This window comes from Acanthopagrus latus, chromosome 24, assembly GCF_904848185.1.
Source record: "Acanthopagrus latus isolate v.2019 chromosome 24, fAcaLat1.1, whole genome shotgun sequence".
NCBI classification, from domain to species: Eukaryota; Metazoa; Chordata; class Actinopteri; order Spariformes; family Sparidae; genus Acanthopagrus; species Acanthopagrus latus.
Genome location: NC_051062.1, coordinates 12,126,188 through 12,143,972, shown reverse-complemented (window position 1 = coordinate 12,143,972; position 17,785 = coordinate 12,126,188). Strand labels below are relative to the sequence as shown.

Here is a 17,785-nt window from a genome sequence, read left to right as displayed (position 1 = left end):
AAATATCGTTTTGGGATCTTGAGGCCTGGATGACAGCGGACGAGCTGTGAGGAGCCATCTTGACACAAGTCTCCATCTACTTCAGGTGTTTAGGAGAACACTTCAACACTATGAGGCTCCAGAAATGTTTTGTGGACTAAGAAACTTCTCCAGATTTTCCATCAGGACGGGCGTGAGTCGATAATGACTGAATTTTCATTTTTAGTTGGACTTGTCCTTTAACAGGGTTCTAACACATCTACTGAAAAACACTTATTTAGTTTATATAGCTCGATTTTCGCGTATTACTGTACAAAAAATGGGTGAAATAAAGCGTTTTGCTCTGATTGAAAGGGTTTTTCAGGACTCTCTGTACCGTGATTAAGAAGATGACCTCTCGCACACAAACCTCTCTCTGTACTCACTGAGGCTTCATGTGCTGCATGCGTCCTCGGCCCATCAGTGATCCCATACCTTCCTCTGTCAATGTGAAGTTTATCCAGAGTTTGTGTTTGCTCTCCAGCTCCGCGGGGAGGAATTTAAGTTACTGACCTTGGTGGGGATTACTTTGCACACATGGGCAGATACTGCGGCCTGTTAGGCCTATTAGCCGGCGGCCGTCATCCCGCTGCTTTTCCATCCACGGTTTCATAAAATGACATATGAGGTTCTGTGTGCAAACAGCCCTCTGGGCATCCCCCTGACTCACACCCCCTGGAGTACAGGACAGCTTCAAATGTGCCCTTTCTCCCTCCTTCACGCCCCCACGGCGAGCGAGGATGCCTAAACGTGAATGGAGCCAAATAGTATTAAATCAGGGGGCACCCACAAAACAAAATAATCTGCATTTATATCTGCGGAGTAAGGTTACACATGCCACTTCTATTTCTGGGCGCCTGGATAAACAGCGATTAGTCTACCGCGCTGGACAGGGTTAATAGGAGCTTGTTCCGCAGGTCGAGCACGACACCTCAAGGCTTGGCCTGACCGATCGATAGGAAACATCAGCGTATACGTGCACAGTAGCATTACTGTACACAGGCATGTACGCCGGTAGCAGCTGGCGAGTTTTTAATTGAGTGTCAATGGACATGTCTGCCTCGACGGGGGAGGTCTTTCCATGTAAGGAATGCTCGGCACATAGTCCTTTTGTTTGTTTGTTTGTTTACTTATGCATTCTGGGAGTTTTTGGGTGCAGAATGTGCTGATTGAAACAAACACGCCACAGTATGTATATTAATGCAAGCCAGGGAGGGATAGTTCGCTTCTTGTTTTTGATGCCGGAGTTCGGGTTTCACTCCTGCGCCTGTTTTGATAATCAGAGAAACTATTTCAGGAAGTTCTATTCCAGTTGATATCACCGCAAAGAGGTCAGGGGTCGGCCAGAGAGCACGTCGCCTACAGGGGAATTAAAACGATGACGATGGTGACGATTTAATTTCCCCATATTAATAATGAAAACTGTCCCTTACAATGGGCTTTACAGGTTTAAATTGGTTGTAACTTAAGGGATTTTTCTTTTAGATAATACAGATATTCCATTAGAATCACCTTAAATATTATAATCCAGTTATTATTATTAAATGTTTAAATTGAGAGTAATGATTGTTCACAATATCAATTATCAAAGGGTAACTAAAATAAAGCTTTTTGTGACTTCAGAGGAAGCCGCATGGAATCTGATAAAATGGTTCAGCTGGCTCAACAGAGTTGCATTGTGGGTAATGTAGGTCCTTTGCTGTTGGACTCATTATGGAAAGAATATAGCGGTCAAGATGTTCAAACTGGCCATGTGTCAGGTTAATGCAGGGCAGCATATCACCAATTTACCTGCTAGCTGCTGCTTACTGTAGCAGTGTGGTCCTATTAATGTCAACCGCTAGCTGCTGCTAACTGTAGCCACCGTGGGGTAGTTAGCTCGATTAGATGTGCATCTAGTGGTCCAGTCTTCATGAAATCAAAACCGTCATTTCTTCATATTCTGTCAATAAGTTTAAGCTACAATTCTTACAACCACTAGCTGCTGCTAACTGTAGCCATCTTAGGCTAGATAGTTAGCTCGATTAGCCGTGCATCTAGTTGTCCAGATGTTGCTAAGTCAAAACTGTAATTTCTTCACCCACTGTTGATAAATTCCAACTCTAATTCTTACAACCGCCTAGCTGCTACTAACTGTAGCCACTGTAGGTTAGTTAGCTCGATTAGCCGTGCATATAGCGGTCCAGGCGTCATGAAGTTAAAACTTAAATTCTAACATATTGCACCTTTAACTTGTAATATTAGTGCATTTGACCTTTAAAGCAAGATAACATTGATATATTTCCAATAATTCTCATCATATTTGGCGATGTAATTAAAAACTTGTTGGTCTTTAAATGTACTCTGATTACAAGCAGCTACAGAAAGTGAAAGTCTAACTATAAGGGCTTTTCATCCAATCAGACAGCTGCATGCTCAGGACTTCAAATCCATTCAGTTTAACTAGTTCACTTCAACTTCAAGGAGCATTTGTCCTCATTCTGGGGCATTTTAGCCAATTTGGGGATTAAAATGAATAAAAAAAATAATAAAGTAGCACGAATTATCTTTCCTCACGTCTTCTGTGTAATTCCCTTTACATCTAAAATCTGACATCTGAACTGAATCCTGTATCTTTCCATGTGTGGCCCCAAGAGCAAACCTGGGAATTTGTAGGACCCAGCAGCCCTCCCAGCCCCCGGCTTCACCTGTTCGCATGCACATTTCTTCCCCTTTTTTTCACTTGGGATTGCCTTCCATCGCCCCATGATAATGACCAAAAACCTCATGCCTATAACAATGCTGTCGTACGCCGGCTGCAGCTTGCTGATCCTCTCCGTGTCCCTCGCCGGTGCCTCCCTGGCCGAGATGGTGTTCCGCTGCCCGGGCTGCACCGCGGAGCGCCAGGCGCTGTGCCCAAAGCTCACCGAGACTTGCGCGGAGATAGTGCGCGAACCGGGCTGCGGGTGCTGCCCCGTGTGCGCCCGGCAAGAGGGCGAGATGTGCGGCGTGTACACCCCGAGGTGCTCCACCGGTCTGCGATGCTACCCGACGCCCGACTCGGAGCTTCCCCTGGAGCAACTGGTGCAGGGCCAGGGCCAGTGCCGGCGCAAAGTGGACACCGAGACGACCACTTACAGCCAGGAGCACCGGGAGCAAACCAGCGGTCAGTCAGTTTACTGGAAATCTGGTTTTTCTTCTATCAATTTTTAATGACACTGTCTAGACTGCAGCAGGCGGGATAGTGGAGAAAATCCTGCATTGTCATGAAGGGCTGAGCACAAATCTGTGACTCAAGTTCTGGTGACCATTTTGCACTTGAGTGGAAGATTTTCCTCAGATATATTTTTATGATATTGCACATAATTTAAATTTGCTGCCTGCAGTGCAACAATCTTAGAGCCTCTTTAACCTGGATTTCACCCACCTGAGTGACATAATCTGCAGGTTTGTGCACCCAGATCCATATTGGTGCATTAGGTGTGCAGTATCTTAAAGGAAAAGTTCGCCCAAAAATGAAAAATCAGTCGTTATCAGCTCACCCGCACGCTGATGGAAAAGTCAGGTGAAGTTTCCTCGCGTACAAAACAAAGCAGCAACACAGCGCTGCTAGATTCTTTTAAACAATTAAAGCAGATGGGGATTTGTTTTAAAACGTAAAGAAAACAATGGAATAAAAACACAAAATGGCTCCGTACAGCTCGTTAAGGCCCACAGAAGCTTCGGTAACCCAGTTTGACTTGAAAAGACGTTCAAATCTTCGCTTTAGCCGCCACGCAGAAAACTTTAGTGCACACCACGTGTCGAGGGTGTGAATAAAGTCTATCAAGATCTTCATCTTCCGGAGACTTCAACGAGCTGTACTGAGACATTTTATGCCTTCTGTTCTTTAGAGAATGCAACAAAAAATGCCATTTTGCTCGTGCGGGTGACGAAACTTCCCGTGACTTCCCGTCGTCACAGGGCCGACTCGATAACTATTAATCTTTAAGTTTTGGGCGAACCTCTCCTTTAAGCTTCCATGGCAGTGTTGACCTATTTTATGCTTTTTCATGCGCTCCTGTCGGTGTCTGTGTTGCATAGACCTGTTTAAAAAGTGTTGTGAATCATCCTGGTGTGCATGGGGAGAGAGAAACAAAAGGAACAGTCACTCTGCCCAAGTTAACCTCAGCTATGCTCCAAACAGCTGGGCCTCCGAAGAGAGAGAAAGAGAGAAAAAAAAGAAAAGAAAGAAGGGAGAGCGAGCAAGATCTGCCTTTAAAACACTGCGACGGAGAGAGAACAAGGTAGTGCAAAATTCCCAGAAGTTTGTACTCTCGGGGCTGGGATGGACACAGAAAACATCGTAGTATTGATGTTGACATTTCCACAGGGGAGTGGAGAGAGAAGGAACAGAGAGCGAGGGAGAGACAGCAGCGGGGAATGCGGCATTGATTGAAAAACGTGGACTTTAGGCTTTGACCAGAGGTAACTACGAACGGCTGTTGACAGTGACTACGTTAACCGGGTTGTCGACCCTGCAGGAGGAATCACAAAGAAGCTCCCGGAGGCTCACGCGAAAGGTCAAAAGTGGCTGATTTTGACGCCGCGGCTGTGATTTCTACTCGTTTCCAAGTCCGTGCCTTGTCAAGAGTTTACGTCCAGGACGGCGTGTTTGTTATGGACTCTCAAGCGCGACAAGAACAGGTCGAAGGTGCTTCACGACCCATTTGTGATCAAGTAATCAGCCATCTTAGCGACCCGAAGGCGCGCTTGTGTAGTTTCGGGGGTAGAAGTCGTAATCAGAAGAGAAAGATCTTCACTGACAAACAAACAATCTCTGTCGCTTTCATTCCTGAATAACCCAACTGAACTTAAAAAGGTCATCCTGTGTTTATATTTGGCGGACCCCGACACCTTTACCAGCTTCAAACATATGCACACGTGAATACTCCAAAACTGCGCAGCGCCCCTTTAACTCCACATTTATGTAACCTTACGCGGCTTCAAACCGTCACACTCAAGGCAGGATCACGGAGTTACATAAGAGCAAAACAAGAGAACAAAATACATGCTGGCATCATGTAAAGGCTTGTTTGCGAGGAGGCAATTTATTAGATGTCACGGATGTTCTTCTTTTCCCCTCAGGTGTGGGGTCAAGTCAGACTTACGAAAAAACATACGAAAATAAATAAGAAGTGAGCTCAGAAATTGGCTCCAAGGGCCGATTTGCAGAGCCGGGAGAGTGATTTCTGACAAAGACTGAGGTGGAGAGTGTTGCAGCCTTCTCAAGGTCAGAAGACGACAGATGAGTTTAAATGCAGATGTGCTCTCTCACTGCTGCTCCATTAAAGGAGACATATTATGCTTATTTTCAGTGTTCATACATTCATTTTTGGCATACTAGAATAAAAAAAACACACATCTGTTTTCTCATACGCAGCACTGTATTCCCGCTCCTGTCTCTTTAAGAACATCTGGTCTGCTCTGATTGGTCCACTCACACACGCCTGAGGCAGCACCGCTAACAACAACAGAGCAGCTGCACAAAATCGATTCTTGCACGCTAAACTTGTCGCCAGGCATAAATTACGTGGAATATGTGACTTTGTGATGTCACAAAGTCACGTAATTAAAGGCGGGGCTGCTGACGAGGCATTTCAGGAGCCGTGTTTTCTGCGGGAGAGAGGAGCTTCTTTAACCTTTTTTTTTTTTTTACTTTCAAGATATTCCACACGCACAAATAGAGCAAACGCTGAAGCAAAGGAACAAAAAATGGAAAAAGTATGATGGGTCTCCTTTTAATAATGTCACTGTCGGCGTCACAGACGGTAACCGTCAGTCTCCTTCTTTCCTGCTCTGAGACGACGCAGACTTGATTTCCTGTCGTGAATTCTTCTCAGATACACGGCAAAAAAGAAGGAAGTAATGAAATCCCTGATAGAGATCAGCTCCCTGCACTCTGCTGGAAGAGCGAACTTTCCTTTCAAAAAACTTCCTGGCTCCGATCTCCCTTTTGTTCCAGGAATTAATCTGTGAATTATAGAAGAAGAAGAAAAAAAAAAGCCTGATTATAATAGAATAAATCAGCCGATTTGAGTGAAGTCGAGCGGCGATCCTTGAGCTGATTCGACACCCCTGGGCAAAGAATCAAAGGATGAAATATTGCAGCTGCTTCATTTGGATGTTTATCAGCCGCAGCATCCTGTTTTTCTTGCTTATTTTATTCAAATTAAATGGCATGGACGCAAATAACACATCCTGAACCTCATCACTGGATTATGTTTCGAATCAGTATAATTGAGTTTGATCTGATTGCGAGGCCGGTCTGAAACGGGAGAGCTGGAGTTCCCTATCAGCTGAACATGTCACCCTCTCACAGAAGGCTCCGTCTTTAGTTGAGGTTTTCACGGCATTTTACTGTATTTGAAGTATTGATCTGAGGGTCTTATCCACCCTCTAAATTCCTGAATCGGCACTACAAACAGCTGAGAGCAAAGAGGTCGAAGGTCAGAGCCGATTCTCCTTCAGCTCTCCAGTGATAAGAGAGAAGACGGAAGAGGGAAATGTTAAGACGGAGGACAGAAACTACTGAAATAAAAGCCTGCAGTGATGCTGAGCAGTGAACCAATATTGTTTTTTGTTTGTTTGTTTTTAATGAAAGCGATCGGATTAAATGTACTGGTACTGACTGTTCTGGCTTATTTTCCTCTTTGGCTCGGTCCACAGGCAATTCTCATTCACTGTTTTAGATTATCAGTGTCCTTAATTACGGCTCATCGGTAATTCAATAAGTAAGAAACAAATACTGCTTCGTAAATGTCCTGATGTCTTGTATGGCTCCAGGGGGGAAGTCAGATGTCTTGTTTTGTCCAACCAACTGTCTAAAAATCAGAGGTATTGATATTTTGATAATCAGTTAATCAGTTTGAGTGAATTCTTTACATGAGAAAAGATTTGTTTCCTCCTCGATGACAATAAACTGAATATATTTGTGTGGTGGACTAAATCACCATTTTCGCCACATAATTGACAGATTAATCGATCTGCACATTTTGTACACTCTGTATAATGTGGATATTATTATGTTATGGTGTAAAAAATCTTATAATATCGATATATCTGCTGATTTTCCCAATTATTATTATTTTTTTGCAGCAGTCATCAATGTGGTTATCAAACACTTGTGGCAACATATATAATGGAGGCAGGATATTTTACAGTTTAATGTTAAACTTTATTGTCTAAATTACGATTTAGGGCACTGAAAGAGTAAATTCTTCTGTTATTCTTTTTAAATTCTTTATCTGAAGTTGCAGATGGGGATGTCGCTGATGGCCTGTGGTGATTCTGTGGTGCCTTGCTTAAAAACCCGTGGCAGCCAAGCATCTTAATTAAAAACACAACAAAAACAAGAAAATTCAATCGCCGAAGCTGAAAAAGAAGAAAACCAAAATCCTCCTCCGCTCTGATTTTCCGTCTTGAGCATATCTGATCTGTGTGTGCTGCCCGAGTGATTGCCTGCATGTGTTACACTGCAGGCGACGCTGAGGATCTGATGCCACTCGAAGTAAAGTTTCGACTCACTTCTGTCTGTGCCAGAGGTAGCTCAAAAAAATGTGCATTCGTTAAAGGAGATAAATGGACGATATTTATACGCCCATCAAGCTAATTAAATGTTGGTTCCCTGAGTGCCCATTTGCAGGCTGTAATGGCAACTTATTTTCTCCAAGCTCTCATGGAATATATTTGAGTATCCTGGGATGGATTAAGATGGAGATTTTGATGGTGATGAGCCAGAGATGATTGTTGGAGCTTCGAGACAATTTAAATTGTTTTGCAAAAACAAAATTATTCCACGTTTCATTCATCTTCGGCTGAAATGTCTAGTGATTCAAAGCTAACACCAGCAATTTCCACCCCTACCGTGTCTGTTTATGCACGGTATCACTTGATATTCCGTTCCCACAGAAACCTGGACCCAAATAAAGGTTACTTTAATCAGATTGGACGGGCGTTTGGTTGTTTTGACTTGGATCACACTGTATATGACCTCGAAGAGGGAGCGAGTTGATTAACACAGCCCAAACAGAGCTGATAGTTGGTTTCTCCAATGTCACAAAATGAGAAAAGGTAACGCGAACACCGTTTTCGATTCGGTGTTCATTTTCCACAACCGGTGACACTTTTGGATGCTGACAATGAGAAGGGGAAAGACCTCTCTTTCTACTGTTATTAAAGTTGTTATGGAGAGGAAAAATTTGGTTGCAGGAAAAGTGGAAAACTCCCCTGCCATCTGGACACTGAAATAACAATGTTAGCTAACAAGGGGCATTCCTGTGTACCTGCGGGGGCATCCAGACGGGGCCCGCAGGACTGAAATAGCTCCGAGATAATCCCTCCCCACCCCAGGCTTCTCCAAAAACAGGGGCATTTGTGCCATCTCCCCCCCGGGCGTCAACTTCACGTGTACCCGTGCCAAGAATCTCCTCGTGCCTATTGAGATCCAGAATAACTTCCCACCCTCCTCTTTGGTCAAGGGTGATTTAAGACAATACAAACACTGTCTGAAATGCTACTGACACTGGAGGGAAGAGGGCGTAGGGCGTTGCAGGGGAGAGGGACAGTCTGTCGGCTGTATATTGTCTTCTTCATTACCATCGTTGTAGTTTTATAGTTTTTAAATTGCCAAAAAAGCTCATCACAATTTCCCAGAGTCGAAAATTGTGTCCTCATATTACTCCTTTTGTCCAACCAACGTGAGCATCAAGCCCAAAACAAGACTAAGACTTTGAGGGGTTACGAGACCGAGTCATGACCTAGACCAGTGCAAGTCCCACACTGCAAGACACACTTACAGTAAAACCTTATATTTTGGTCAGAGAGATCCAATTCCAAAAACTGGTTTTCAGACCAGGACCACCAACACCAATTACCATTTACCATAAATGTATCCAGTACAATAGATCACCCAGCTAATTGCTTCCATCACATTAAATCACACTTGACTTTGTTAGCTTTTATCTCTTAATACTTGCCAAGCAGTACAATTCGTTAGCAATGTTTGTTGGGAAATCAGTCTGCAAAACCTTTTCAGTTGAAGTTTTAAGTTACTGTGATTCATCCTCTGGGTATTATAAATGGCTTTACCAAACCTGAAGGCAATTAAATTAATGGTTGGTGAGATAAGAAAGGAACAACCAAGACAAAAGAATTGGGTGTAATTGTTAATGATATAATTCCCATTGTTGGTGTTGGTTTTGTTGTCGTCACTCTCACGTTGTTCTGCCATGATTGTCTACACTTTTAGACCATATCGCCAACGTCCCACTATTCGTACCTTTAGAAAGGTTTGAATTTGTCTTCTTAAAAAGTTCATTTTACAGGCAAATGTTTCCACCCAGCAACAGACTCGTCACCGCTGTTATAAATGTACGACTTAAGTTTTCTCACTCTTTGTCCACTCACATCCCTCATATCCCTCCACCAGAATGATTATCAGTGGTAGCTGCATGTGATGCCCCACTAGTCGATGTGTTCCAGCTTGCCCCACTTCATGTCCTAGTTTAGGTCCTGTACGAATCACCTCAGAGTTCACCCAGCGGTGCTGGTAGCGAGGAGCGAGATGCCTGGCCCTGGATGCCGCGGTGTGTACGTACGTGCCAGAGCCTGTCCGTTCCCTGCTTTTAGATGACTGTTGCAGGCCAGAAAGCCTGGAAGGTAAACATATCTGCACTTTGCTGAGTTTGTGTTTCTAGGAAAACAGTCCCAGTAGGCCTTGCATTGGATGATGGACTGCAGTTAGTCCTCGCTGTGTCTTTCATCAACTTCTTAAGTGGCATATGACCTATTTCACACCTCAGAGTGGCCTTAAAAGCCATATTGAGAGAGAGAGATGTACTTTTGCACAGATTTTCACATTCCGACATTTAAAGGGCCAGTTCAACTTTTGGTGAATGCTGTACATATATACCCAGGGTCTCTCCTGGCAGTTTGAACACCTTGTGCACAGGTATAAAGACCAGTGATCTTTGGTTAGCTGAGGTAAATCAAAAACTAATGCAAAGATATAAACAATGAAATGTAATTACACATGAAATTGAACCAATTTTCCAATTTAAAATTGAGCTCCAGCTATAACATGAGCCACAGAGTATCACTACACAGTACATGCATCAGACATTGACTTTCATTAAAATGTCGAACACTGTTAGTGTTGTGCTGCAGTGCATTGCAACATTTAGCTTTCAATATGGAAGAGGTTCTGGTAGGATCCAGAAATCATGGCACAGTGTACCTCAAACACTTCTGCTGCCTCCAGAGAGAAATAAAAACCACTGAGTGTGGTGGCAGCTGACCTTGAACCCGGGTCATTAACAACCTTTCACAACAAACAGATTTTGGGAGAAGCTGCTTCTTGATCCCACTGACATCCACTAATTTTCATAGAAGCAACTTTTGCAAGAAGCTGTTTATTGATCTCACTGACGTACGCAATTTTTTGTAGAAAGCAACTTTGGAGCAAAACTGCTGTTTGATCCCATTGACATCCACTAAGTTACATGAGCTGACAGTAATAAATCTGCAGGGCGAGACATTATAAAGACATCACATCCATGAGTTTCTCTGACAATAACACAAGGCTCTATTTGTATCCACGGAAAGAGGATGGAGCGAGAACGCCGCTGTGCTCGGATCTTTCCTTTTTTTTTTTTTTTTCTTTTTTCAACCTTTCCAGTCTCAGCAACGCGGCCAAGTCTGCCATTTGCTCAGTTGACCAGAATCTGGACAATCAGACATGACACTTCTGGCCACTACGTGCCATCTGGGGATTCGACATGGATCAGATATAGAAAGGAAGCCTCTCGGGCCATTGTGCGAGGATTAACTCAAGCAGTAGACTGGACAGTAGGCCTGCTGCTCTGTTGATACTGCTGATCCCGAGCCCACTGCTGTGGAACGGCTTGGACTGCAGAGGCCTAGTGCCCCCTGAAAGTGGGGTCCTGACCCCCTGTGTTTGTGTGTGTGCGTGTCCATTCGCGAGGGAGATTGATTGCGCGTTCATGTGTGCGGCCAGACTGTGTGTTTGACTGAACGTCTCAGGTTTCCTCAGAAGAGAGGCAGCGATGGTATTGCACTTTGGATACTGCGGGGATTATGTAAGACAGCAAAACAAAAGGCACCCCAGCTGCCGATATTCTTGAGTGTGTCGTGTGTTTATCTGCGCCACTTGCGCGTGCACACACCTGATTTTAGTTGACTTTTGCCCCTTTATTTTTTTTTTGCACAGTCTTCAAAGAGTGCACAGTGGAGTGTCATAGGGGGAACTGGAGTCCATCAACACCAGATCTATCTGATGGCATAAGGCGCCAGCACCTTGTTATTGCTTCGTTTGGAATTTCCTCTCTACCGTTCTCTCTTAGGCCTTTTGTAATCATATTCTACAACCGGATGTCAAATTTACCTCTTGCAGAGTGCAGAGAATGCCTCTCCGGTCTGGTAACACACACACACACACTCGCTTTCATTCTCTGTTCTGCAGACGCCTTTCCACAAGTCTGCAGGTTACAGCTTGGCCCTTGCATAACTGTGATCTACTTACTCAGCCGACTGTTTGACCTTCTCTACTGTCTCTGCTTATTTCCCCCTCTTTCCTTTCGGGTGTCAAGTGAAGTCCTGTGTAGGTGAAATGCATGCTTTCCAGCGAAAGTCACTGCGAAAGAGTCACAGTCAAGAGTCCGTTGCTTTCTGAGGAATTTGCATCATGTAACATTTCTTTTCGTGGTCCAAAATCAGCTGGTTTGCTATGACGCTCCTTTTCCACTCCCTCCCCGTCAACCCTCAACCCCTAAGTATGCTCTGTTGTCAGAAACAACATGTTGGGTTGGACCTGATGGCCTCTCACATTGTTTGCTCCATCTGTTTGAGGAGAGAGGGTTCTTTTTTTTTTTTTAGGGTTGATGTTTAACAAGACTCCAAGGAGAGAGGAGACGGTCAAACTCAATGTAAACCGCTGGGAGGAATCACTGGATGGGACGGTGTTATTTGGTCCAGGACGGCGGGATGCGTGCTGACACGGCTGAATATGAATTCCTTGTTCTTTAAGAGTCATTTTATAGATTTGAATCCGTGGAGAACCGGGCTCCTCCCTGTTTTAATAGTCAGGTGGCAATCAGGCGCCGCTCAGTTGAAGTTAAGGCTGAAACGATCTGGTACAAATAACAGTTTAGTGGCCATTGTCAACTTCAGAAGGAAATCCGGGAACTTGATTTTCAGGCTTTTGTCTATTTCGTTCATGAAACGTTGGATGATTTGACCAAAAAAACAATTCTGATAAACTGTCTGTATGTTTTCTTGAGGTAAACGGTACTATTTAGCTGAAATGTGCTGCAGTAGAGTTATAAAAATGGCATAAAATGGACAAAGTGTCTCTAATTTGAATGTGAGTACCGCACTTAAAGGACATGTACTTTGCTCTTGGCTGTGTCAAAGGCTTAAATTTCATCTATGTAGTGGTTTCAGACAAAGAAATAATACATCTTTGGTTGTCACAGCACTGAACTCTATCCAGTTTGGATCCACTTGGGTATTAGATGTATTGATAAATGAGCCTGAATATAATTTTGAGCAATGGAGACCTCACATACAGGCCTGAATTCATCACGCAGTCGTCCAAATACGAGTCCTTGTAAAAAGTGTAAAACTTTGATTTTTGCTCATTTATCACCGCTCTAAACATCTGCTCATGAAATTAAATCACACCAGCGAGGAAAAAAAGCAGCCATGGAAACCTGACTGTGACTAAGGTTCAGCGGTGGCCAACTTCTCTCAGCCCACAAGCTTGTTAACGGAGCTGCATGTGGTTGCTGCGCTCTCTGAGAAAGGAAAGGATTGTAGTGACTCACTGATTGTGCTGATGCATTCAGAGCACTTTTACAGCGGTTTGGACACTTCAGAGCTTATTTCTTCCCCCCCAATCTCAAACATTATCTTTAACAGAATGACAGTTGTGACAATGAGGGGAAACTGTCAAACTGTGAAACGAGCAGAGTCAGCAGTGAAAGCAAACGGTGTATCTGCGGCGTAGTGCCTCGAAGTGTTGCCAGAGTAAGAGGGAGTAAATGAGGAGTGACAGCCAGCTGAAGGAAAAGTTGAGCTCATCGGCTTGCTTTTATATCCTTGAGGGGTCCAGGTGAGCTCGATCAGCTGACGACCTTCCCCCAAGTTGGCTGTCGGCCTCCTGAATTTAATTATCTCCGGGACACAGTGGGAGGGACGTCGGAAAATACAGAAAATTATGCTTCTCTTGTTTTAATGACTCCTCAATCACCCTTTTTCCCAACAAAAAATAAATAAGCACGTCAATAAAACGGAAAATTAAGTCTGTTTGTTAGGACGCGAAGCATCTCGCAGCTTTCATTTTGTGCCCTCGCAACGAGCACGGGGTTGGCGTCACCGCCGTCGTTTTCTTCCAAAAAGCCGAGCTTTTAGCAGAGTTGACGTCTAACGTTGCCACACTGACAAACGATCTGTGCAATCCGAAGCCTATTTCAGCCTCTAAAAAGCCCAATCCATTACCAGAGCGACAGCAGGAGGGCAACAGAGCGGCTTAGTGCACAGAGGGACTGTCCTGAAAAGACCACAGGTTAAATGCTTTTAGCCACCAAAGTGTCCTTCTTTAAACTCCATCTAGTGCGATTCATGGCAGATTTTTGCGGCTAATTTGATTTATCGGTAAAGAAGAAATCTGTGATCCATACATTTTTATTTAAAGGTGCAATATGTAAGAATTTTTATTTCAAAACAACTCTGTTTCTGGTTCCAAGGGACCGTACTCAAGTCGTATAAACGTCGGAAATCTGATGAATTGTCAACATATTTGATAACCTGTTAGCTTCTAGTAGACAACAGCTGGGAAGCCGCTGGGAAGAGTCATCTAAACGGCCCGCTAGCTGCACCTCTAACTGAGCTCACTAGCAGAGTATTAGTTACTCTGCTGATACCTGCCCCCTGGAGAATTAGTTTCACAGGTGGTAAATACTTCACATTGTGTCTCCGCGACATGCAGGTGAAGCCGTGGAGCCGCTGCCCGAGCAGGGCGTCAGCGAGATCCCGGTCATCCGGAAGCCCAGCAAGGAGACCACCTGGCTGGGACCCAAGGAGAGCGCCGTACGCCAGCACAGGCAGGAGATGAAGACCAAGATGAAGACCAACAAGGTGGAGGAGGTGAAACCAGCGCGGCCCAAACAGGTGAGAGAGCGAAGCGAGACAACACTCAGGCACCACAGCAACATCTGAGTACTGTTCCAGCTGCTGCATGGAAGGAACAAGATTTCATCTGACTGGTTGTACAGTATTAGATACTGCAGATATGATCCATTATGTGGGATCATCACAAGATTGAACATTTTAATAGCCTGTAGAATCAGTGGGCCAATATTTTGGGTGTCAAGGGACAATATTGCAGGTATTTTGTGAAATCTCAACCAGCTCCTGAGACCACAGAAGAAGGAACTAAGCAGCGCAGCGTCGCCTCCCTCTGGCTCAGCAGCTGATGTTTTGGATGCTGCGTTGAAAAGACATTTAGATATTTAAGTTGAATTATGACGCCAGAGTACCTCAAGGTGACTGGAATACACAAAGAGAAACCAGGTGATCTGCAACCTCCGTTTGGGAGATTGTTTCATGAAAATGTTAAAGTATTCTTAAAATCACCTACGTATGTTTGAATTCATTTTATACTTCACCATCAGATGAGCCAAAATATATAGGAAGACTAGAAAACTTCAAGCAGTCACACGCACACGAAGACTCTCGCCAGTGTAAAGCGATTGGAGTTCATTTCAAAGTCTACGCAGGAAATGCAGTAAAGACCACATCACGCTTTTAAGAGGATAAATTAAACGCTGCACAAAGAAAACGTGTTTTCTTCTCCCCAGTTTTCTTCCACCGCCATGTTTTTACTGACGTTAAATACACCTGACCCGCTCCGCATACCGGACCGTGAACCCCGGGCATTTCTAACCGCCGCCGTGGTATTTTCCATCCGCCATTAAAAAATCATTTTAAAGGTTATTGCTCTACCAGAAAACCTGTAACTGTCTCAACAAGACGTTTGGCTCCGTCGGCTCGTGAGGTAAACCTGAGGTCACTGGCAGGAGTTATTATTCATTACTGGCATAGAAAACATGATTCATTTTGCTCATTACAGAAAAGCCCTTTGGCTTTATCGTGTGCGCGTCTTTTATACGAGATTTTTTGTGCTGCACAGCGAGTCAGAAATGTGCAGGTTGGCTCGCGAACACATCTCGGTGTTGAGCTGGAAGAAGTTCTCCGCTGTGTGTATAGATTTTTAATGTACTTTTTTAAATTTTAAAACAAAAATTTGCAATTAAAAGGTGGGATTATTAGGGTTTTTTTGTATTTACTAAAGTTTATCCATCCGTCACAGAAGCCTGGTGACCTGAACACACCCAGATGTCGCCATACGGGCCCCCGTACGTGACCGGTGTTGTTGTTTTTGCTCTTTTTTCAAGACTCAGTGTCAGCAGGAGCTCGACCAGATCCTGGAGAGGATATCCAAGATGCCCTTCAGAGATAACCGAGGGCCCCTGGAAGACCTGTACGCCCTGCACATCCCCAACTGTGACAAGAGGGGGCACTATAACCTCAAACAGGTGACTCCAGGCTTTTTTTTGAGGGTTGTAGGAGGAGAGGGTGTAACCGCCTGATAGTATGTGGAGGAGAGACGGTGGGTGAAGAATCACAAATCATCTTCGTACTGAAGTGATTTTGTCATTTTTTCTTATAATACAAAGTTGATGTTCACAGAAAACTCATTTCAAAGCATTCATTTTTGTTAAAACCCTTTAAAAAAATCATCTGATTTCAACAATAAATGGACTAAAACACATTTTTGCACCAAAAAAAAAAAAAAAAACACATGAAAATGCACATTCGAGGTCGCTATGATGACCTCAAATGACACCATTTTGCGTTTCAGTGCAAGATGTCTCTCCACGGTCAGAGGGGCGAGTGCTGGTGCGTCAACCCCCACACCGGCCGACCCATCCCATCAGCCCCCACTGTGAGGGGAGACCCCAACTGCAGCCAGTACCTCCGAGAGCTGGAGCTGGAGCTCCCCGACATGACCCAGATATAGTGTGGCGTGAAACCAAGAAAAGAGAGAAAAAACAAACAAACTGTAAAGTACTTGGGAACAAAGAACATCTGAGTAAGCTATATATTATCTTTCTGTGTGTCCGTGTCTCTAGATCATTTGATGACAGTGACGTTTGAAATCGTAACAAATGATAGAATCCAGCTTGCTGCGTAGGATGTTAACCGCAGATTATTCCGTAGGAGAAGTAAAGATAAGACTCCTCTGTCCCCTCGTAGATATTCAGTAGACGTCCGCTGGAGTGTCGGCGACTTCTTCGCTTTACTAATTGTGACTTTGCTCAGAGTTGCTCTGTTGTCAGTGTTTTGTACTGTACGTGTTGAAAAATGAGAAGCCTTCAACATATTTGGTGTTTTTAGCTGTTTTTTTTGTTTTGTTTCCGTGTCGTAGCCTGCAGACTACTGTTACGCCTCATTAACAGATAACGCCATTAAAAATGATAATAAATTCAGTCTGTGCCTGCCTGTGATTTTTTTTTTTTTTAATTTGTGGAAGCACAATTTGGTGCACATGAAGCCGGGCTGTTTTGGAAAAGGTAAAAGCATATAAAAGACAAAGTGATCTCTAAGTCTTGGCTTTTTAGACAACATTGCAAAACCAGGGGAATTCCTGGAAAATGACAATTACGGTGATCGTTCACCTGCATTTTTCCACTGTTGTGATAATATTCAGCCTTCGTGCTGCACATTTAATACAAGAGAGTCTACAACCACACTAACATCAGCATGCTAAAATGCTTTACAGCTATTTATTTAACTAAATGCTAGTGTGATAACACGTGTTGCAGCTTTTTAAAGCTAATTGCTAACATCTAGCTAAATTCTAGTGTTTTGAATTTCATACAGTTTCAATGGTGGCAAGAAAAGTCAGCGGTTCACCAAAGTCATCAGGATATCATCATCTGGAGACTATGAATTGCCATCATGGTATTTTAAAAAATTAACAAAAGTCCTGGCACAATGTCAAGATCACAAAATGACTCACATTTTGCGCTAAATGACTTGCTGTGTTGTTCTCTATGGCGTGAATCCCTCAAAACACCTTTGGTGCCCAATGACTACATGTCATGTCACAGCAGGCAGTTTTGCCTTTGACAGCAGATGGAAACAGCCGGTGTACAGAACAACACGTCTTTAACAGTGTCAAGATCGTAAAGATAGCAAAAACAAAAACACAACCACTGACTCGACATTTTACCATCTTGGCAGAGCCGGACAAAAGTGCAGATATGCGTTTTCGTGAGTACATGAAGTTTATTTAAATAGTGATTTGTCATTACAAAAAAAAAAAATTAAACGAGTACATCAATTACACGCCTGATAAATATTTTCACCATAATGTTCACATTAATCTTCTGTTTTCTAACTGAGATTCTGAAATGTTCAAAGTGTCACTGTGTTGTGTTTACATGTGCGCGCTAGAATCAACAGCACGACAGGTGATTGATTGGGAAGAAGTGGCTGGTGAGCCGCCCGCCAACGCTGTCCTCAAATCACGATGCAGTGATTACGCATCAGGAACGTTTGAGATTTAAAGAAGAACAACAAAAAAAGAGGATTTTCTAAAGCAACTTTTGAGCTATAGAATAAAAACTTTGTGCTCTGTTCAGCAGCACGCGACCGGGAGATC

General features: G+C 43.7%; 1 protein-coding gene across 1 annotated transcript; it reads left to right on the top strand.

The window, feature by feature from the left end:
• The first annotated feature begins 2,688 nt into the window (after window positions 1-2,688).
• Window positions 2,689-17,486, top strand: igfbp2a (insulin-like growth factor binding protein 2a). The gene is made up of 4 exons (XM_037091575.1): window positions 2,689-3,163; window positions 14,045-14,226; window positions 15,513-15,653; window positions 15,980-17,486. The coding sequence occupies exons 1-4, from the start codon at window positions 2,764-2,766 to the stop codon at window positions 16,136-16,138; spliced, it is 882 nt and encodes a 293-aa protein (XP_036947470.1). The 5' UTR covers window positions 2,689-2,763; the 3' UTR covers window positions 16,139-17,486.
• The last annotated feature ends 299 nt before the right edge of the window (window positions 17,487-17,785 follow it).

Excerpts from the sequence above, each read along its gene's own strand:
- igfbp2a (XM_037091575.1), top strand. The coding sequence starts at position 2,764 with ATGATAATGACCAAAAACCTCATGCCTATAACAATGCTGTCGTACGCC. Across the intron at positions 3,164-14,044 it reads GCACCGGGAGCAAACCAGCG|GTGAAGCCGTGGAGCCGCTG; the intron begins GTCAGTCAGTTT and ends CGCGACATGCAG. Across the intron at positions 14,227-15,512 it reads AACCAGCGCGGCCCAAACAG|ACTCAGTGTCAGCAGGAGCT; the intron begins GTGAGAGAGCGA and ends TCTTTTTTCAAG.